Source organism: Lepidochelys olivacea (assembly GCF_965140295.1).
Source record: "Lepidochelys olivacea isolate rLepOli2 genome assembly, chromosome: 2".
In the NCBI taxonomy this organism is placed as follows: Eukaryota; Metazoa; Chordata; order Testudines; family Cheloniidae; genus Lepidochelys; species Lepidochelys olivacea.
In genome coordinates this window covers 193,924,053-193,946,752 of record NC_140412.1, presented here as the reverse complement: position 1 = coordinate 193,946,752, position 22,700 = coordinate 193,924,053, and the positions used below count along the sequence as shown (strand labels likewise).

Below are 22,700 nucleotides of genomic sequence, written 5' to 3'. Positions count from 1 at the left end.
TGCTAACCCAATAGGTTCCAGGCATATGCTTTAGGGGACACAAGTTGCCCAAGTGTCTTGGGACAAGTTATTCCTTAGCACATAGAAAGGGACTCAAGTGGCAAGAATTGGAGCTATGTCCAGATTTCAAATTACTCAAAGTCCAGGATTATTCTGGTCCAGGGGATTGAGTGGTTCCCATTTCTGCTAACAAATGACAATGGATGTAAACTATATAAAACTCTGCTTGTAATAGGCAAGCTGCTTCCCCAACAGTGCAATCAGAAATGAATCCAAATGGTCTCAAATCAAAAGACTGATAACATGTGAAAGCTGGATATGCAATGACACATGAAATACTGAAATACCTGTTTGTTTGCTATTTTGGGCAGCTGCCAGTTACAGGGAAAATAATATGCTTTATAGTTTCTGAGATAGTCATCAGCCACCCCCAGTGTGAGATATAAATATTCACCTCAGTGTGAAATATGCACACATAGGGCCTGATTCTGATCTCACTCTAATTTTATACCACTGTATCTCCATTAATTTCAGTAGAGCCACTCCTGATTTACACTGGTGCATGTTAGCTCAGACTGAGGCCCTATATTTGTGTTTCTGATATCTGTGCAGGTTGGACCTTATCCAAACCCCACTGAAGTCAATGGGAGTCTTTCCACTATCTTGACGGCGACCTGTCTCAGCCCCCCCATATTGAGGCTTGAGCAAAAAGGCAATCCAAGAAACTAAGATATACGAATGTGGGATTGCACGAGCTTTCAGTCATGGTATATGTGGAACAAACATGGTTGTGGCGGGGGTGTAGATATCAACGAGGTATATGCGAATGTAAAGGACTCAGTCTTTCTACTGGTGGTGAGCCCTAAGAATCACTGTCTAGAAGAAAACTTCACAAACACAGGCAAGCCCCATCCAGTCCAATTTATTTTCTCTAGAGACACATCTGTTTTTATTGAAGAACCTTAACTGTTCTGCCTTATATATTCTGAAAGGAAAGGAATGTTCCAGTGGCCTGGGCTGTGACCCTCCGGTACTGTTAGCTAGAATTGCTTCTGTTGCCCTTCTTACCCATCTATGCCTTCCAGTAGCCTGAAGTTGAGTTTTGCTTCCGGATGGTGAGGTCTGCCTGCATTGTCAATGAACACCAAGCGAGAAGGCTCACTTCCCCGGATCTGGTAGGAAAAAAGCAAGAAGTTCAAATTTGGGGGGTGGTTCTTTGAGCTGACATTTTGGGAGGAAGGGTAATTTGTATGCAAAGAGTAATTTTGGAACATTTAGGGTTGGCAGCAACGACAGTCCATAGCAACGGTGGAACCAGGGATCACGTATTAACTCTTAGAGACTAGCTTCTTGTCTGCACCCAGGCCAGTGTGACGATGCATTGCCCTTTACCTTGGAGCTGATAGCAAAACCACAATTTAACCCAAAAGTCTTAAGTTGCTGAACATATGTACTATCTGCGCCAAATAAAAGGCAGAGAGTCGCCATGGCCAGGTCCCTAAAGTTAAACTCATCTTGTCCCCAAGGATTAAATTGGTCTGTAGATTTCTAAGATGAAAGTCAGATTGTCATTATCTAACGTTACTGAGCAACCTCAATATCACACTTCATTCTTAACTGCCTATTTTATTTATTATTATCCAGGGACAATATTTATTATCAGCACGCTATTTAATTTCATGGTGAGAAGACATGTAGATTGAATTTCATTTGTTTAATATTCTGGCAGAATAAAATGTGTGTATTGTTGAAGGAATACAGCCACTGTCTGACTGCTATGTCATGCTGAACTTTTACTTCAGAAGTGTGTACGCGGCTATGCAGCCAGAGGGAGATCATGTCATTCTGTTTTTTAAGGCTGTAACTTTAAATGGAGAGAGGTCTCCCTGCCTCATGCTGTCACACTGCTTTTCATTTCAGACGCAGAATGTTACAAAGAGGATCACACACTATGCTTGCTGCTCGCTCACCCTCACCGACTCTCAGGACCAGATTCAGATACACTTATACTTACTATACTTTTACTTACACTGAGCAACAAATTACTCCACCAATTGTCCCATTGACTTAGTTATACATATAAGAATCTAACCTGCAGACATTTTACTTGTTCTTTATTTTCTCTTACCCTGAAATAAAATTTACCTAGACATATTTTGCTCTTTGCGGTGGGGGTAAAAACATAACAAGAGTCAATAACAGAGAACCAGTCTGGCCTGCTATAGAAAATGTAGACGTTAGAAACTGAAAGGATGGAGGCAAACACAATGTCTGGCAATATCATACCAGGATGTGGACCAGGACCAGCTCTGCAGGATTCCTACACTTTTCATGAAGCATTTCCTCCATGCAGGGTTCTTCAGGGTCTGGCTGAAATCCACAGCAGTAACGGTCCAGTCGGTCATGAACCTGTGGGTGACATCTGAAGTATTTAGAGGCTTCAGGAATTTCAGGATGGAGATCTTAAATTGTAGTTTAACAGGGAACTTTTCATGCCTGGAAGAAAAAAGCTTGATAAAATGTAGAGAAAAATCCAGATTATTCGTTACTGAAAGAGCTGTTTATATAAAAGATTGGTGGGGGTTCAGAAACCCATTCAGAAATTTAGTTGCTTTTCTGTACTCTAACTAAACCATTTTAGTCTGGAAAGTGGACTGCAAAGCTCCCAATAACAGGCTTTCCTGCAAGATTTCAGACACTTCCTGCTTGCAGTATTTCAGTAGGCGATGTTTGCATGGATTGAATAGATTCTGTTTCTATCTGAAACAAAGAGGAGATGCATATAAAAACTAAGGCAAAACAAAAAAAATAAGTTAATTGATTTTTTTGAACCTCAGAAAGGGATTTTCTCAGGCAAATTCAAATGCTGGATGAAGGTTTAGATTGGTTCCTGTTTTATATGAACCATTTCACCCTTCCCTAATAATAATCTAAACAACTCTTGATAGAAATGAGAAGAAGGGAGAAGGGAGCGTGGGGAATTGTTTTATACTTGCTTGGCCCGTTGGTGCATTCTTAACACCTGCATAGTGCGGGATTTGTCCTGCGTGCAGTTTGCAGACCCAGGTGGATACTCCAGGTGGGGCACTGTAACTTGCTTTTGCTGCATCTGTGTTTAGTAATTCATGGGCACTTTTGAACGTGCTCCTCCTCACTCCTGACAGCCCATTCAATGAAACGCTGATGCCCTCCCTGAAGTCCTGCTCCTGCTCTGGAGCCTTTACTGGAGTGTGCATTATACAGTCCGGGGCACAGAAACAACTGTCCTCTTGTGGATCCTTAATCCAATGTCGAGATTTTAATTTAACATCTTTGAATTTAGCCTGACATAGGGATGAAGCTATTTGACTTTGGGTTTATTCCCCTGATTTTTGGTAGGTGAGTGACCCAATGTTAGAACCACCACCGCTAGGAAGGAGCCACCTCTGGCAGCAACTGGCATGTCTGAAATTGTCATCCAAATCCTTAGGGTCAAATCCTCCCCTGAGCATATGGTTTGGCACAGGGGAAAAGGAGTCCTTTCATGGGCTGTTATGGGGTCGCTACTTTAGTCCATTGCCCTCCTGCTGTATACTTGCCCCATAGAGGTAATGGCTGGTGGATGCCCCTAATGGCAGACGGGCTGGTCTTACCATCACTCCCCTCTGACCTGCTCCATTTACTAAACCCAGGCAGAAGGTATTGGGCTGCATGACACCTACGTGTGCATAGACTTTCTACATGAGCATGGGCCCCTGTCTTTGTCTCTACTCCACTCCTAAAGAGTGGAACCACCTCACTTGTGCTGCACGCATGACACTCCATATCCTTGGAGGAAGAAATAGGATTTGATTCTCCTTCAAGATTAAAGTTATCACTATCCAGTGAAACCCAGAAGCCATAATCCCTTTCTAATTTTTCATGCCCCACGCTGTTAGCTTTGTCACAATAAGCTATTGGTTTTTATGCTGCTTTGTACAAGGCAGCCAGTCTGCTGTCTCGGTTATATAATAATCACCCCAGAGGTGTGCAAAAGTGCCAGGGCTGCATACAGGAGACTGACTCACTGCTTTCTCCGAAAGAGGCCTGGCCAGAGCACAGCCACATAAATCAGCTCCTGCAAACACATCACACTTTCCTGAAACGGGACCAGTGCTGCTGAGGCAGGCAGAATTTCCAGAGTCGGTAGAGAAACTGACTGATTTTGCATGAGGTTGCCAAGGAATCTGGTTCAAACCAGAGACCTGTGAATCTATATAGCCTGGTTTTGGGTTATGAACCTGTAACTCAGGTCAGGTTTGCTAAGGTTCGTGAACCATTTGGTCACGCTGGGCCAAATTTCAAGTGAACCTGACCTGAGTTTCAGGTGCCAAGGAGGGATTTCTGATTTTCAGTGGAAACAATGTGATACTAGGTGATTTCCACCATTTCAACTTAACACCTACCAAAAATTTTAGCTGAATTGTGTTTTGTCTGAACCCCAAACTCAAATCAAAGCACAGAGGAATAAGGTGATATAAGGAATGCACAGTTTGATTCACGTGACCATTATATTCCTAGCCCTCTTAGATCCCATATTAATTAATTTGATGCCCTGCTAGTATTTCTTAACACAGGCCCATCAGCTGATGTTTAATGAGGCACTCCAGGCAATATTTCTCCTTTCAGGAAACCCAAGAGCTAAAGTATTTTCTGAAACCAAACGCATTTGAACTCAGGAAAATGTCACACTTATTCCATGCACATCCTACATCTAGGTGCCTGAAAGTGCAGCACGCTGATTTCTCCCACCTTTTACATCATTTTCCATGATAGCAGAATTAATGGACTGTGCAGAACATAAAGAAAATCTCAGCTGATTTACAGAGAGACTCAGTGTGCTTGTGCACTAGCCAGAAGTTTGACTCGGCATACTTACCAGGAGACTACGAAAAAAATCCTCCAGTTGTCATGCACAGGAGGAGACACTGGCCACATTTTCAAAGGTAACTGCATTCCAGTTTGGATGGGTACTTATGTCCACAAATGCAGCTTTGCAAACTGGGAAATTGCCCATGAGAATGGGCAATAACATCTTGTGACTTCCCTCCCACCACTCTGGGGGGGGAAGATGGCAGCCAACAGCATGTATGCCAGTGAGACAGAGGGTCAGTTTGGATAATGAGCATCATGGAAATACTCTTATGACAAAAGGCCTGGGATCCTTAATGTTCATGCAGATCAGACAAGACCTAGATTTTACAGGTGTCATCTGAAAAACTCCCATGAAATATATTACATCAGATTCCTATGTCCTGCCTCAGGAGGGAACAGCCCTTTTATTAACTGCACAAGTAAAGTATTCAACTGAGTCTGAGTCTGCTCAGGTGTCTAGAAACAGCCAACTCATACTGGGCATGCTCAGAGGCTTGAGACATGCATTAATATCATCAGTCTCATGGTTCTATTACAGCGGTTCTCAAACGTCATTGCAGCATGACCCCCTTCTGACAACAAAAATTACTACACAACTCCATGTGGGGCTGAAGCCATAGCCCGAACCAAGACGGCCTGGGCAGGGGGGCTGAAGCCCTCAGGCTTCAGGGCTTTAGCCTTGGGTGGCAGAGCTCAGGCTTCAACTTCAGCCCTGGAGCCCAGTGTGTCTAATGCAGGCCCTGGCAACCCCATTAAAGAAGGGTCATGACCCACAGTTTGAGAACTGTTCTATTATATCATTTTATTAGCATACTCAGACCCATCCTACTATAGAATACCTACCTTTCTATCCCCTCTCCTCCTTTGCTGAAGGCTGACCCCAGCCCACATTGGGTTTTCATTAAAAAACCTCCTTTACTCGGTACTTGTGGTAACTGTTATGTGTGCCCATCTGGATAGGAACGTTTTGCCTATGCTCCACCCACTGGAATTTGGGAGGCCGTATCTTTTAGCATGTTGATGGGAGACTGTTTTTAGGAAACCAAGGAATAAATGTATATTAGAATAACAGAAGTTATAAGGTACAGGCTGAGTCTGACATCTGACTTAAGTATCTCTCCAGGAGCTGGTTTGGCTAATTGTCCCTGGCTGACGATGATGATCTTGCAGAACAGTTGTGATGCGCAGTGCAGGGTTGACACACCTACTCTCGTTTGACATCTGCTCCCCTGGATAGTCTGTGTCTTTATTTACAGTATAGGTAGAGCCCAGGGAAGACCATATTCCATGTAGGCTTTACCTGTACAGTTTATTACATCGTGTACATTTCTGTAATAGAAACAGACACATACCATCCATCTAATGATCTCAAATGCTTTCTAAGCATTAATGATTTGAGCCTCTCAACCACCCTGTGAAGGAGGTAAGTAGCTTTATACCCCTTGTACAGATGAGGAAACGGAAGCAGAGAATTTCAGTGACTTAGCCAACGCCCCAGAGACTGTCTAGAGCAGTACCGGGAATAGAACGCAGGTCTCCCAACTCGAACGTCTACGATTTAGGAATGAGACTATTTATTGTAAATGTCCTGTTGGAAAGGAGGTGTTTGTAAGGGATTTCAATGGCACGGGTAGTTACAATACAACAGCCCATATATTAGGGGCTGCCTTATACTGCAGAGCGCTTTAATGTGCAGGGAGAGAATATGACTTATCTGGACCACTTAAGTCACAAAATATGAGGCCTGATTTTGTAAAGTGCTTGAGGGGTTCCTGCTTGTAATGGAAATCTAAGCCTTTTTCTGGCAGGTGTAGGAGAAAAAAGGGAAGGTCTTGAATTTGACTTGTACACAGTTGATAGGAAATTGCTGGAATGACATAATAAATTGTTATTTGAGCTTCCAAAAACACTTGGTTACATTGCCAAAAGTTAATAAAATGATACTGTGCAAACAAATATTTCTTCTCAGGAAACTTTCTAGTTCATATTTTTTACAAGAACTGAAACAGTTTAGAAAAACCTGGGTCCCCTGAAGCCCAAGGGAGAAAGAAATAGCAGGTGTATGGATGGTTAAACCACAGATGGGGAAGTTTTTTATACTATACTACTACTAGCGGTTGGATGCTGGCAAAGGTGATCAGACTCAGAGCTGTGCATAACTGGCTGGTTTTGGCCTGCATGGGTGTCAGAGAACTTTGTCATCACTTTTGGCTCTCTTAGTTTCTCACTACTCACCCCTCTGACTTGCTCGTTACAAGTTGAGTTGATTCTAACCAATGATAGTGAAGGCACGTTGAGTTTAGTTAAGCTCTATTATATTATATTTGGGGTTTGCAAGGCTTCATCCAGCCTGGAAGAGTTACCATGTTACAACATATTGCAGGTTTCATACCAAAAGAACAAAGCACCATCTGGAAAAATTCATGCCTTGCCAAACACTCCAAAAAAGTTTAAATAAGTTTCCAGCCTTCCAAAATGGTAGCAAGTCACTCTCTAGGAGCAGTGTATATAGTTTGACAGTATAGCCAAAAGGACCATTATGGCCATCGTATAGTGTGACTTCCTGCATAACATACCATAGAATTTCACTCTGATTCTTGCACTGAGTGGAATGAAGATAGGTGGGGGCAGGAACCATGGTGTGGGGAAGGGGAGAGGGGGAGGTGGGTAGGACGAGGATGTGGGAGGGTGGGATGGAGAGAAGCAGAGGGAGACAGGGGAAGGCTGCGGGTACAAGGACAGACGGGTCTATAAGCACTACAACACACTCCCCTCCAGATTCTGGAATTGAGTCGTGGCCTTTTACATTCCTTTGTTAGCAGCAAGTAGCTAACTGTGGGCCTTTGTTCTGTGGAAAAACTAGTCTGCGATCATGTGCTTAAAGGCTGTCTCATAACACATATGCTGAAGGGGGCTGGGTTAATGTTGCACAGGCAACCTTCATTCTAGCATTTTCTAACTTTGGACGGCTTGACTGCCTAGAGGCCAACCAGTTCAGGGCCCCGGTCGTGATAGGTGTTGTACAAACATATACGGTAAATGACCATCCTTGCCCCAAAGAGCTTGCTGTTTAGAAGACAAGACCCATCAGTACAATGATGAAAATGAGTGGGTTGTGGTGGGGAGGGCGAGGGAGATGGGGTAACAGCAATGACGGTGTGTGCAATTCTTAGCCAGTCAGGAGCAGTGATCACAGCTCTCCACGTACCTAGCCCTCAGCCGATTGTAGTTTGCTATCTGCATTACAGAAGAGGAGAACTTTCTCTGGATTTGGACTGGGAACAGCTTGGAAGAAAAAACAAAAGAGCATGTCGGAGACACACTGATAATGGCTGTCACTTGGCTCTGGAACTCACTCCCTGCCTTGGTCTGATAGACCTGGCATTTGTTGACTTTGAGGACATTCTGAAACCCTTACCTATTTTCTCCTACATTTCTTGAAGGATGATGGGTTGAGGGATGGGGGGTGCTCAGGTCGGGGATGGTTATTCTAGATTTGATTTTATTTTACCAGAGAAATGCTGTATTTTCTCTAGGTTGGTTTGTATGGGCAATTCCTTGTGTGGCTGATTCTTATTTACACTGAAGCTCCTTCACATTGTCCTGGCAAATGTAAAGGAGCCTTAATGAGGGCACACATCATATATGCATGCATTTTCCATCCCCTTTACATTGCAGGGGTGTGCAAAGGGGCCTCAGAGTAAATGAGAATCGGATCCATATATAAAATTTTGGACAAAACGTGGCCAGTTTCCTTCCTGTGACACCATCTGAGTTTTGCATAAAGTGGGGTTTTGCTATCTAAGGTTCATACATCTCTACCAACCGTGGTTCTTACAACATCCCTAGGAGACTTTAATCACATGGAACTGGGTCATTTGGGCCTAATTCTATCTCCACTGAAGTTAATGGGAGTTTTGCTGTTGACATCAAAAGGGACTAGGATTTGGATTGATTTAACCTATTGTATTTTGATGGATTCCTGCCATGTTTACCAGGAGATCAATGTTGCCAGTTGAGGCAGGAAAGTGTAGACAAAGGCAGTATTATTGAGCCAAATCAAGAGAGAGATGGTATGTGAAGTGACCAGCCAACTCAAAGCTAAAAATCACTACCTAAGAGATGAATGCTGCAGACATTGCCAAACTGGGAGATAACTGAAACAGAGGTGTTCTAATCCTGCTTTCTAGCAGCAGTGCTCCACGAGTGAACAGCAGTGTTCACAATACACTGCACTCTCTCTTCTGGAGATTTTTCTTGGCAGCAAACTTTTTGCCTGTGGAGAGAGGTTCATAGAGAGCGGTTTGAATCATGTTAGTGAGCTACAGTATGAAAAATAGGAGTAGTCTCTGTGAGGTGTTTATAAAGGATTTTGATCAGTGCAGCTGGCCTTTGGGAGCCAGTGTGAAACAACTGTATATTAGAAAGGCACTCCCTTAGGGGAAAGCCCCACAGAACGTAATACAGAATGATAACCCCGGCATGGAGTTTTTGGATCATCCTATAGAATTCACTACTGAATTCTATCCATGATCCCAAATTCTACAGAATGGTTCAGGATCCAAAGGATTTCATTCTCTATTAAATCTTATAGGGTTTTTGAGTCATTTCTGAAGAACTTTGTTTCATTTCTATAATATCCTGCTAGCTTCATCCCTAGTTAGCTTGATAGTACTTTTCCATTAGTGGTGATCTCTTTGGAGCTATTAAAAAACTCTGTGGGTTGTTTTTGTCATTTGGTCTGCTTAACCATTTGGTCTGCTTGGGTAAAAGTCTCTCTCAAACATCATCCTTTTCATTGAAGGCCCAACCTTCGCATTTAATCCAATGAGATTTTTGCTGTGGGGCCCAATTTTCCCAGTGGGAGCTGGATCAGGCCCTTGAAGTATTCCGAGTGGTGGGGCAAGGAAATGGAAAAGAGAATAAACTTGTCCCAAATCTTCCTCTTCCTTGTATTTTTGAGTCACTGCCTGGTTTCTGTCTGGTATGCCCATGGCCCACTGTAGTCTCCCCATCACTGCTGTGGTTGAATCTGAGATCTGCCATATCTCTACGTGGGAGGAGAGGCAGTAACTGTTCACATAGTGCCCTGGCAATCAGTCCACAAAGGGGCATTTGTGTTATCCTATAAGAGAGTTACTTTCCAAAGCCTCCTGGCACAGAGATAAATTGCTACTCTGGAGTTGTGGAGGATTATGAATCAAAGAGGGAATCCATGCTGGACAGCTTTTTCCTGGCGGGGGGTAGGGGACCAAATAACCCTCACTATCGAGGCCTGACATCACACAAGGATATGCTCGTGGCCAGGAGATGGGAAGTGGTGGTACTGGAATGAGGGGGGCACAGAATGGAAAAATGGTGTAAATCAGTGTAGCTCCACTGACTTCTATGCTGATTTACACCAGGTGAGGATTTGACGATACGGTTTTTAAGTAAAAAGGGTGACGTCTTGGTCCCATTGAAGTCAAGAGAATTTTCCCATTGATTTCATTCGGGCTAGGATTTCACCCCATAACGCCACTAACTCAAACCCGGATGTGTTTATTAGTAAGTTCTAAAGTAACAGTCACACCCAAAAAACCCAATCCCAGAATTTTCATTTCTGCTCTTTAAACACTTATTTTATTTCCTGCTAGATTAGCTTTAAATATGAATGTTAATCGTTTTAATGTAACATATTCCAGTCATGACTGGATTTGTTACATCTAGTCGTGATTGACCCCTTCTGCCAGCCATACTTTGAGGTTATTAAGATTAATAGTTAAGCTCTGCCAAAAAAAAAAAAAAAAAAAGTAATGGGAACACATATTTTAGCAGAGATTTTTTAAAACCTTTCAGATAGTTTTTTCTCGCTAATGCTTGTCCCTGCAGTGGTAAGTAATACCCCTGAGGTGTATAAACAAGGCTCCATCTCCCATATAAACCATCTCTTCTTCCTCTCAGTTGCCCCTAATTAAACTCACAATTCTCTGTTCAGAGAAACTGTAATAATCCCCCATAGCAGCAAGTTCTGATTTTCCAGATGTAAGATTAAGCACTCTTAATCCACACACAGAAGAGAAGGAAAATCTCCATGATGGGAAAAGGATCCTGGTTGGAGGGAACAAAAGCTGATTTTCAGCAACAAAAAGACACCCAGGAACAAAAGAGTCTGGATAACATGAGACTGACATAAGATTCTTTTAAATGAGCATGACCTCACACCAGTGTGAATCAGGAGTAACTCCACCCAAACTAGTGAGGTTACACCAGGATAAAACTAGAATAAGTGAGATCAGAATCAGGTCAGATGTGTCTGAAGCTTGCCTGTGGATCCATGTTCCCCTTCAAGTCCAGCATGCACAAACTATACAAAAGCACAACTTTTACCCTGAGCTTCCAACTGCACAGCATGTTGAGAGGTGATAAACCAGCCGCCTCTCCCTTCCACACACATTGATTATTAAACACGCTTACTGAAGATTGACAGCTACTCCAACAGTGATTTGTGAAAGTAAAGACATTTTTGTTTAAATGTGTGTTGTAAATGACAAAAAAAGGCCTTTTTGTGTGTCTCTCTGATACATAAAGCAGGTTGGAAGGGCTTTTGGTGTTTGAAAATGTGCTTGTGTCATATTTGGTTGGTTGGGGGGGTTTTCAAATTAGAAAACCAGGTCCTGTCTCGGCTGGAAGACACTACAAGGGCGAATGAAGTGGTGACATCAGAGGAGCCCAGAGGATAAAGGCTGAACAGGAGATAAAATCCCCACCTTTCCAGCGTTCTTTATACAGCACAAAGATTAAAAGAGGGGCACAAGCTGAGTTTTTAAAATATCCTTGGTAGGTCTCTTTGAGTGATACAGCCTAATGGCAGGTCTAAAACATAAACGGCCTTGGGCCAGATTCCCTGTTGCTCTGCATTTCCTGTAGTCATTTCCACCTGGACAAAGTGGGTGCAGAATGCTGCTACATCTGAATGGTAATGAGCCGCACTGGTGTAAGTGATGACACAAGCTGCAGGGCAATGGAGAGTCGGGTCCCCATCTCTCTTCTTTGAATCAAAATAGAAAGACTTTTCAATGAGATATTTCTAAGGGTATCACTGCTTTAGTTTTGTTGGATTCCTAGAGAGGAGGCCATGCGGGGGAAGAAATGCTTCTCACTGTGTGGACTACCTCAGTGCGAGTGACAATAGTCAAGACTCCCTTTAGCATAATGCATATTTTTTCTTCTTCTTTTAGTCCTAATGATAGGTCGCAAATTGACAGCTCTGGAGCCTGGAGCCTGCTATTTATTGACACAACAGAGACAGCCTGGGTAGACGAGGTGCACACTTCCACCCACTGCAGTATATCTAAACTTTGACCTATATTTGGACATCCTCTAGATCAAAGGGGTAATTCGCCCTCGCTACACATTCAGTCATCTGTCTCGCTGCTGAGCCTGTTAACAAGGGTGCCCATTATTTGTGATAAGAATTTTTGTATTGTGGACACTGGTCCACTAGGAACTGGACTGCGATCTCCAACTCCACCTTGCCCAAACAATAGATCACTGAACAGCCATATGGTGGGAATGACTTTTGAGAATGTATGTCCAATACTTTTTGTTATAACTCTTTAAATAGTGGGAGATTATTCAGCATATTTCCTAAACATAATGAATGGCACGTATTACACACACTCACTGACATTCAACCAATATGTTTTACTAAGCAATGTTCTCTTTTACCAATAACCAATAATTGCCTTATAAAATGTGTACCAAAGGATCCGGAGTTACTCAAGCTTCTCTGGTGGCCAACCATGAGAGATGCTGAGTGTCCCCAACTACCACTGAAGTCAGCCACTCTCAGGATCAGGAGGTTAATGAGGACCAAAAGCTTGCAGAGCTAGGACAATACTGTACGTAATAGCAAACGTACAGATTTGCCAGGACAGAATGGGGTTAATGTTCGAGGGACAAGTGTGTATTTTGTAATTACAAGTTGCTGTTTCTCACAAGATGCTTCTACTAGGCTGCTTTTACCCACTGGTAAGTCAAAGAGTTCTTGACATCTCCTTTTCTAGGAACCCTAATCCTCTGCCCATAACCCCATGCCAACATTTTTGAGGAAGCCTGGAGTACTTCAGGCATCACTGTTTGACTTGGTTGGCGTAATGCTAACCAGGAAACGAGTGGCAAAGACCCAGCAAAAGTAGTGAAGCTCCTTGCTTTGCTGCACAATTCTCTACTTGAAGGGTAGTTCATTCTGCAAACAGACTGGGGCTGGTGGTTTAAGAAGCTTGCCACACTTGATCCAGCAACTGTGACACTGAAGGTTTGTTCGGAATGGAAAGCTACTGTGTACGGTTTCAGTCTTTTCCAGTGTCAAGTCCCAGACACTCTGAAACCTGAAAAATTAAAACAAATGATAGCGACAGCTCCCCTGGTAATAAGGCAGCAATCCAGCATATCCCTGCTAAAGGCAGAATTCCCCTGGTTTGGTGTCAGTTTCAGGCTTCTGACTGAATCAGTCATCTGTGTGAGAAATCCTTGTACAAAGTTCTACTGATTGATGATCCAGGCTTTCTGTTCTTTATCTGCAGTTTGAGAATTCAAATAAGGTTAGATGATCATGACAAACTGAAAAGCTAAGGAAAACATGAATGAGTCCAGACTGCAGGCATTCTGTGTTCCTGCTAGGAATACAGGGTTGTCCTGAGGCTGAGTGAAGTCTTATGGTAACAGTGCTTACAGATGGTGAACTACACTTGTGGTGTAAGTCACCACAGTACCTTTCATGTCAATGAATCTACACTGATTTATTCCAGCAAGAGCTCTGGCCCCAGTATCCAGCCTGCCTCCTCTCCCTCACCCCCCGCCTTTGCTCTTCAAGGCTCAGTCAGGCAACCTTTCCTCAGGTAAGTAGTGCCATTTCAGTGCATAGGATGATTTGACTGAGTAAGGATTGCAGGACTGAGCCCTGTGTCACAGGTTGATTATCAAATGGTGTTGTGAACTCCACTAATCTGATTCAAAATGACTCACAGCCATGGGGTAGTGGTACAGTGGTTATGACCTCATAAACCTACTATAACACAGACTACAAAATCATCCTAATTGGAGAATGCCACTTGAATATGAAAAGGACTATTTAAAAAAAACTTTTGCACATTCGTCCAGGATCTATTTTAACCACAAATCTGCATGGAAAAAAACACTGTTTCCTACCTTGAAAACAAACAAAATCAGTGAGTTTTCATTTCAGATGTTAATTTGGGTTTGGAAACCAAACAATTGGGACCTACGTTCTGCTTTCTCTTTCAACCTCCCATTTGCTTTCACTGTGCTGTGATGTGTTCTGTTCAGCGAAGTGTCTGAAGAAGGACTCCATGAGCTTCGATGGAGACACACACCTTTGCATAGGCTACTTTGACTATTCTGGAAGCCAGGCATTCTTGAGTTTTAATCCTGGCTCTGTCACTGATATGCTGTGTGACCTGGGGCAAGTCATTTGGCTTTGTGCCTTAGATTCCCCATTCATAAAATCAGAATAATAATGGTTACCTGTCTGCTGCCCAGGAGTTTTGTGAGGGTTAATTAATATTTCTAAAGCATTTTGACTATGGAAAGTCTTTTATTAATGCCAAGTATAATTATAGAGACAAGGTGGGTGAGGTAATATCTTTTACTGGAACAAATTCTGTTGGTGAGCAAGACAAGCATTTGAGATACACAGCTCTTCTTCAGGTGTGGGAAACTAACTCAGAGTGTCACTGCTAAATACAAAGTGGAACAGATTGTTTACCATGTTTTAACTACTTACGCTAAACAATCTGTTCCACCTTGTATTAAGCGGTGGCCCTTTGAGTATGTTTCCCAGACCTGAAGAACTTTGCATAAGCTTGAAAGCTTACCTCTCTCATCAATGGAAGTTGGTCTAATATAAGATATTACCTCGCTCACCTGGGCTTTCTAATACCCTGGAACCGACACATCCACAACAAACACTGCATACACATAGAATTATGAGAGTAATAATGTGCACTTCTGCTGGGTTTGTTTGGCTCACTTTTTTTTTTACACTCCAGAGTTGGAGACCTTCCCAGGTTTCCCCTCTCCCCAACTTTGTGAAACAAGACTTTAACAGAAACAAGCCTTATAGCTATGCCCAATACACACACACACTAAAGAGAAGAAAAAAGAGAGACGGGGATTGTTCCACCACCAAGCATACCTGTAGGAGAAAATCAAAGAGCGCCAGTTTGGCCCACTCTGTGTGCAGGACACTCAAACATGGAGCTATTCCGAGAGCTGCCCTGGAATCCACCATGCCACACCGCTGCTGCAGCAGAGACTGGTACTGTAGCCACCCCACTGCAAAAGAGTTCTGGTCGTTGTTGGCATCAGCTAGGTGCTGGATATCTGGCACCCACCATACGATGGGCCTCACTGCACCATTGGTGTATTTGTAGGGCAGCAGGGGACTGTTGAATTTGCGGGCCACTGCAGGCAGACTCCTATTCAGCCCCAACACTCTGTCCAAGTGGAAAGCTAGCACCTCATAGAGGTCACTGGGTCGCTTTATTAATCCACAGAGCCCATCTGAACAGTCTCGTTTAGGGTCAGATGGGGAAGTGTCTTGTCTGGCCAAAAGGCTGACTCTGAGGATTTGTCCATGAGCAGGAATTCTGGTTTTGGTCACCACTTTGCTATTTGCCAGCCATTTCATCTTCTGCACATCATCTGCAGTAAACCAAGGTGGGATCCTCTCACCAAACCTCAGGTGGCCCTCCCCTTTGGCAGAAAGGGCATCTTCTGGAGTCTTCATACACCATTCAGATGTCTGTAACTGCATGGCCACACCCACCCAGAAATGATCTCCTGGTTCTCCAGGCTCCTGGGAGTAACTGCCTGTCTGTCTCTGCATGCCTGCTGCACCTCTGAAGGGCTGCCTGCTATCTGCTTCCGAGATAAAGGCTTTAATTGAATTTGAATGCTGCGGCTCAGCGCCGGCTGCCTGCACATCTGGTTTGTATCGGTCCTGTGCCACAGCTGGCTGGCTTGCAAAAGGGTTCTTAAGACATAAAGCAACCTCTGGCTTTCCTTCCTGAAAACCCCTTTTATTGCTGAGTGAAGGAGAAAAGAAAGGGGCCTCCTCCATTTGTGGTTTCATATCTGCCTTCTTCCCTGTCAGCTTATAGAAATGAATATTGCTCCCTGAATTATTTAGAGAAAAATGAGTATTAAGCTCCCTTTTCTTCTCACCACTGGTCCTGCGGGGAATGTTTTCATGCTGTAATTTACTGCTGGCTTCAGAGCTTTTCACAACAATGTTATGTTTCCTAATCTCTCCTTTATGCTTTCTCTTTGCTTTCAGCAGTGTGTGGTTTTGTCGGCGCAGGATACTTGGCTGGTTCTTTGGCTTGCGGGCAGACTGGGGATGGTGTGAGGATTGCCTTTCCTGATTGGTGCCAGGGGGAGAGGGTTCCCATTCTCTGTGGTCAAAGCTCCTGGCCCACTGGGGGACAGAGGCAGTGGTGTTTGTCCACAGACGCCTGGGCCGGATGACTTTCCCATGTGGCTCAGCCAGTGCCAAGAACTGGAGATCGGACTCCCCGTAGCTGTTTGGAAGCAGCAGAGGAAAACTGGTAAATGCCACCACAGAGAAGGCAAGCAAGAAGCAGAATCCAGCCACAGGTGGTCTCTTCAGCCTCATTCTTCTCCAGGATCTCTGAGCCTGTGGAGTCAGAAAGGACAACCTTATTGATCGCATCATGGGGGATAGCTAGAGCTAGGGCAGAAGCTGTCTCCATGAAATGTATTATCCTGCAGGGAGTTGGGTTGATCAGTGCAAATGGTATCCTTAGATCATATTGTGTTAGCACTCGCTAAGGCTCCAGTTCAGCTCCCAGTAATGCCAGTAGAAAACCCCCAGTGATATCAATGGGAACAGGACTGGGCTGTGATGTAATTCCATGGGCTTCACCCAGGCTGAATTTGGCCTGAAGAGTAGAAGAAAGTGAAAAAGGCAGAGACTTTAATTAAAAAGGCAATTGTGCAGCATCCTGGCCATTGCAAAACATGCCTCACTGAACCACCAGCAGACTGATAATGTCTTATTATTGGGGACAGTGGAAGAGCAGGAGAGTTTAAAGGAACATCTGAACAGACATAGATTACCACTGTATAAGGAATGCTCCTCAGTGGTGGATTTGCTAATATTGCAGGACTTTGATCTGTATTTACCATATCCCTCTATATCTCTGCTTTGCCTCTGTCTCATTCTTGTTTTGTATAGATTCATACATCCCAAGGCCAGAAGGGACCATCGTGATCACCTAGTTTGACGTCGTGTGTAACACAAACTATAGAACTGACCCAAAATAATTCCTAGAGCAGATCTTTTTGAAAAACATCCAATCTTGACTTTAAAATTGTCAGAGATGGAGAATGACCCTTTGTAAGTTGTTCCAATGGTTAATTACTCTCACTGTTAAAAACTGGGCACCTTATTTCCAGTCTGAAATTGTCTACTTCAACTTCCAGACACTGAAAGTTGTACCTAGATTGAAGAGCCCATTATTAAATATTTGTTCTTCAAGTAGATACTCATAGACTGCTATCAAGTTACCCCTTCACCTTCTCTTTGTTGTGCTAAGTAGACTGAGCTCCTGGAGTCTATCACTCCAAGGCATGTTTTCTCATCCTGTAATCATTCTTGTGGCTCTTCTCTGAACCCTTTCCAATTTTTCAACATCCTTCTTGAATTATGGATACCAGAACTGGACACAGTATTCCAGCAACAGTCACAGCAGTGCCAAATACAGAGGTAAAATAACCTCTCTACTCCTAGTCGAGATTCCCCTGTTTATGCAACCAACAATTGCATTAGCTCCTTCAGCCACAGCATCACTCTGGAGCTCACATTCAGCTGGTTATCCACCATGATCCCCAAATCTTTTTCAAAGTCACTGTTTCCCAGGATAGAGTCCGTCATCCTATAAGTATGGCCAGCATTCTTTGTCGTTAGAGATATACATTTACATTTAGCCATATTAAAATGCATTGTTTGCTTGTGCCCAGTTTACCAAGAAAACCAAATCACTTCGTATCAGTGACCTGTCCTCTTCATTATTTAACCCTCCCCCAACTTTTGTGTCATCTGCAAACTTTCAGTGATGATTTTATGTTTACTTCCAGGCCATCAGTAAAAATGTTAAATAGTCTAGGGCCTGTGGGACTGCTCTGGAATAAGAAGGAAGGTGCTCTCATGGATTGGTAACTGGATAAAAGATAGGAAACAAAGGGTAGGTCAGTTTTCAGACTGGAGAGAGGTAAATAGTGGTGTCCCCCAGGGGTCTGTTCTAAGACCAGTCCTATTCAACATATTCATAAATGATCTGGAAAAAGGGGTAAACAGTGAGGTGGCAAGATTTGCAGATGATGCAAAATTTCTAAAGATAGTTAAGATCCAGGCAGACTGCGAAGAGCTACAAAAGGATTTCTCAAAACTGGGTGACTGGGTAACAAAATGGCAGATTAAATTTAATGGAGATAAATGCAAAGTAGTGCACATTGGAAAGCATAATCCCAACTAGACATATAAAATGATTGGGTCTAAATTAGCTGTTACCACTCAAGAAAGAGATCTTGGAATCATTATGGATAGTTCTCTGAAAACATCCACTCAATGTGCAGCGGCAGTCAAAGCAAACTGAATGCTGGGAATAATTAAGAAGGGGATAGAAAATAGGACAGAAAACATCATGTTGCCTCTATATAAATCCATGGTACACCCACATCTTGAATACTGTGTGCAGATGTGGTCACCCATTCTCTAGAAAGATATACTGGAATTGGAAAAGGTTCAGAAAAGGGCAACAAACATGATTAGGGCTATGGAATGGCTTCTGTATAAGGAAGCTTGGAAAAGAGACAGCTAAGGGGAGATATGATTGAGGTTTATAAAATCATGACTGGTGTAGAGAAAGTCGATAAGGAAGTGTTGTTTACTACTTCTCATAACACAAGAACTAGGGGCCACCAAATGAAATTAATAGGCAGCAGGTTTAAAACAAATAAAAGGAAGTATTTCTTCACACAACGCACAGTCAACCTGTGGAACTCCTTGCCAGAGGACATTGTGAAGGCCAAGACCATAACAGGGTTAAAAAAAGAACTAGATAAATTCATGGAGGATAGGTCCATCAATGGTTATTAGCCAGGATGGGCAGGAACGGCGTTCCTAGCCTCTGTTTGCCAGAAGCTGGGAATGAGTGACAGGGGATCGATCATTTGATGATTACCCGTTCTGTTCATTCCCTCTGGGGCACCTGGCAGTGGGCACTGTCGGAAGACAGGATATTGGGCTAGCTGGACCTTTGGTCTGACCCAGTAGAGCCATACTTATGTTCTCTGTCGGACCAGGCAGCACATCTATTTGATTATAATAACCCATTAACAATTACATTTTGAGACCTGTCAATCAGCCAACTGTTAATCCATGTAATGTGTACCCTGTTAATTTTATATCTTTCTAGTTTTTTAATCAAAATTTCATGTTGCCCCATGTTCCAGCGCACACCCTATGTTCTGCTAAGTTGGCTCACCTTCTTGTCCCTGTTAAAGTCTTCTCCCACAAGAAGCCCCACACCTTTATTTTTTATGCTGTCTTTCACATCTGAACATCCTCTCTGGCCTCTGTGCCTCATAACCTCACCCCCTTCCTTCAAACACCACCTAAAAATACTCTTCTGAGCCTTCCTTTGCTCATCTCCACTCTCATCCTCTTTCCTGGCTCAATTTTTAGTATCATTAAATAAATATCAAATAAATATGTGTTCAAAAAAATGAATAAAAAGGAACAAATAGGATGGGCATGTAATAAAGAGCATGTCACATTTTTACTTGCCTGCAAAATGCCATGCACTCCTGCTTATGGCACCCTTTAAATAACAAGCAAGGGGTGGTGAATTTAAAACTGTATGTACTGTTAGCCTAAAGGAAAGAGACATTGCATCTGTATTTGTTTGCACAAATAATACTTCTATTATACTTAGTAATATGTTAGCACTTCGGAGCCCCAGTTGTGGACCGGGAGCCCATTGCACTAGGCACTGTACGAACACAAAACAAAAAGGCTCAATAAATTGTGAACAGCCTAAAAATGTTTGCGTAGGGATCTCAGAAAATTAACCCAAGCAATTGAAGAGTGGTCAGTTTGGATGAGCTATTACCAGCAGGAGAGTGAGTTTCTGTGTGTATGGGGGTGGGGGGATGTGAGAACCTGGATTTATGCAGGAAATAGCCCAGCTTGATTGTCATGCACATTGTGTAAAGAGTTGTCACTTTGGATGGGCTATCACCAGCAGGAGAGTGAATTTGTGTGGGGGGGTGGAGGGTGAGAAAACCTGGATTTGTGCTGGAAATCACTTTAGATAAGCTATTACCAGCAGGACAGTGGGGTGGGAATAGGTATTGTTTCATATTCTCTGTGTATATATAAAGCCTGCTGCAGTTTCCACGATATGCATCTGAGGAAGTGAGCTGTAGCTCACGAAAGCTTATGCTCTAATAAATTGGTTAGTCTCTAAGGTGCCACAAGTCCTCCTTTTCTTTTTGCGAATACAGACTAACACGGCTGCTACTCTGAAACCAAGCAATTGAGCAATTCTACTACTTACTCCCTAGGCAGATTTCTACTGCATTTAACTTTGAGTCTTTTGTTCTGTGCCCAGATATTCCCTGCCCCTTACCAAGCAAAGTATCACATCTCCTCATACTGGTTTCCCTCTGTGAGCTGTGCAGCAAGTTGGCGACAGCAATGAAGTCCTCAATGACGTGTGTTTTTTATTCAGCCCTGGGTCCCTTCAGCAGCCTCTTTAGCAAGCTGGCCCCTCTCTGCTCATCATACCCCATACAGTAAATCAGGAGGAAAGCTCACACCCACCGATTTACTGACAGTGTCTCTCCCTGAGTGCTGTATTTAGTCCCACAGTTGTCCAGATGAAGGGGCAGCATAGCAGGAACCAGACAGTGACTCAGTCACAACTCAGTCCGGCTCCATAGGAGTAGTAAACTATGGCAGTCCGTTTCCTGGAGAAGCATGCTCCCCACTCCACACTGGGATGACCACCATGATGTGTATGAGAGGGGGAGTAGGGGACCCCGGGAGGCTGCTGTTGTGACTCCAACGCTGATAGCCAACACAGAAACGGAAGGGGGTATCTCAAACCCCAAGCTCACCTGCATGGATGCAGAGCGGGGCCCATGATTGAGCCCGAAGTGTTACCAAGCCAACTTCCTATTGTAGTTTACTTTTGGTGCAATGGAAATGGACACACCTGCCAAGTGTGTATTGAGGAAGGGACACTAATAATTGTATAGGCTCTCTCACCAATTGGTTTTGTAAGGTAACAAGTGACAGTTGTAACCCCCTCCTTTGGGACAATGTGACACAACATCAAAATGCAATGCAGAACTGCTGCACTTCAGATGGGATGGGGGTATGTGGAGCAGGAGAGCTCCGCCCGATGTCTCTAAGTACAGGGTCTCCATCTGCTTAGCAGGTCTGATATATTCCTGTAGCAGGCTTACACTTATCAAAGCTTCATTGTGTTTCTGAATATGCCTGGTTTGGTGAGCAATGCACTCAACTCCCACTTCCATGTGTTCTCTCGAAAGGTCTAGTTCTGTCACAGCTAGCTGGTTTGCAGCTTTGGGGCCTCCTTTGGCACAAGAAGGATTGCTAAGATTAAAAAATGCTTGCAGTGTGATTTATGTCAAGTGGCTCCTGACAGGCATCCTAAAAAGAATCCAGTCAGAGCAGAAGCTGACCTGTTACAGATTTTCAGGCATTTGTTTAGCCGTATAACTGAATCAAAGTAGAAAAACATTACTGTTGATGCATTTTTCATGGTAAACGTTTAATATTAAAAGCTTAAACAACAAAAATTAATGATCATTAAAATGAATTTTATTCACCTCGCCTTTTTGGTTGAGTCAGTCACTGATGAAATAGAAATTCTTAGATGACTTAGTGCTTGTTTACACCTTGCCCGGGTTCCTAGAGACTGTCTTTGGCCCATATGAAAGGTGGTGTTTGCCCAGTTCCCACATCACATTTGACACTAAGGCTATGTCTACATTATGGGCTAGGACTGGGATTACCCTGTTCATGTGCACATACGCGGGGTAGCTCTCATCAAAGTAGCACACGTATAAATGGCTGTGTAGCCATGGTAGCACTGGTTCCAACAGCAGGGACACAGCTGCGCCATGCAAAGCACGTGCCCACTGGTTTCATGCGGGCTTGTACTCAGCATGGCTCAGACATGCCTCCACTGTCTCTACCTGGGCTACTGCGGCTATGCTGCTAGTTATACGACAGCTAGCTCGATGAGAGTACTTGTACACAAGCAGGGGAATTCCATCCCCAGCTCGTAGTGTAGGCAGAGCCCAATAGTAATATGGGTCCCCTAACTGGCAATCCCAGCCAACAGACCAAGGACTGAATGGGCATGGAGAATGATCTACCTTCCTATCTCTAGAGGTAGTTCCTCCATGGGAGGCTGGGCAGCGTGGGGAGTTGCATTCATAGAATCATAGAATCTCAGGGTTGGAAGGGACCTTAGGAGGTCATTTAGTCCAACCCCCTGCTCAAAGCAGGACCAGTCCCCAACTAAATCATCTCAGCCAGGGCTTTGTCAAGCCTGACCTTGAAAACCTCTAAGGAAGGAGATTCCACCACCTCCCTAGGTAACCCATTCCAGTGCCTCACCACCCTCCTAGTGAAGGTGAAGTTTTTCCTAACACCCAACCTAAACCTCCCCCACTTTAACTTG

General features: G+C 43.6%; 1 protein-coding gene across 4 annotated transcripts in view; it reads right to left on the bottom strand.

Annotated features, from left to right (window-relative positions):
- The window catches only part of GASK1A (golgi associated kinase 1A), a 66,199-nt gene that overhangs the window by 7,827 nt on the left and 35,672 nt on the right, over positions 1-22,700 (bottom strand). For 3 of the 4 annotated variants that reach the window (XM_084619747.1, XM_084619748.1, XM_084619749.1), the window contains 3 exons: positions 15,092-16,594; positions 2,287-2,409; positions 1,069-1,172 (listed from right to left, as the gene is read on the bottom strand). In XM_084619747.1, the coding sequence (XP_084475873.1) occupies positions 1,069-1,172; positions 2,287-2,409; positions 15,092-16,594 (1,730 nt within the window). Of the gene's footprint in view, positions 1-1,068; positions 1,173-2,286; positions 2,410-10,697; positions 13,455-15,091; positions 16,595-22,700 lie in introns of those variants that run through there. The other variant, XM_084619750.1, reaches the window with a different exon arrangement.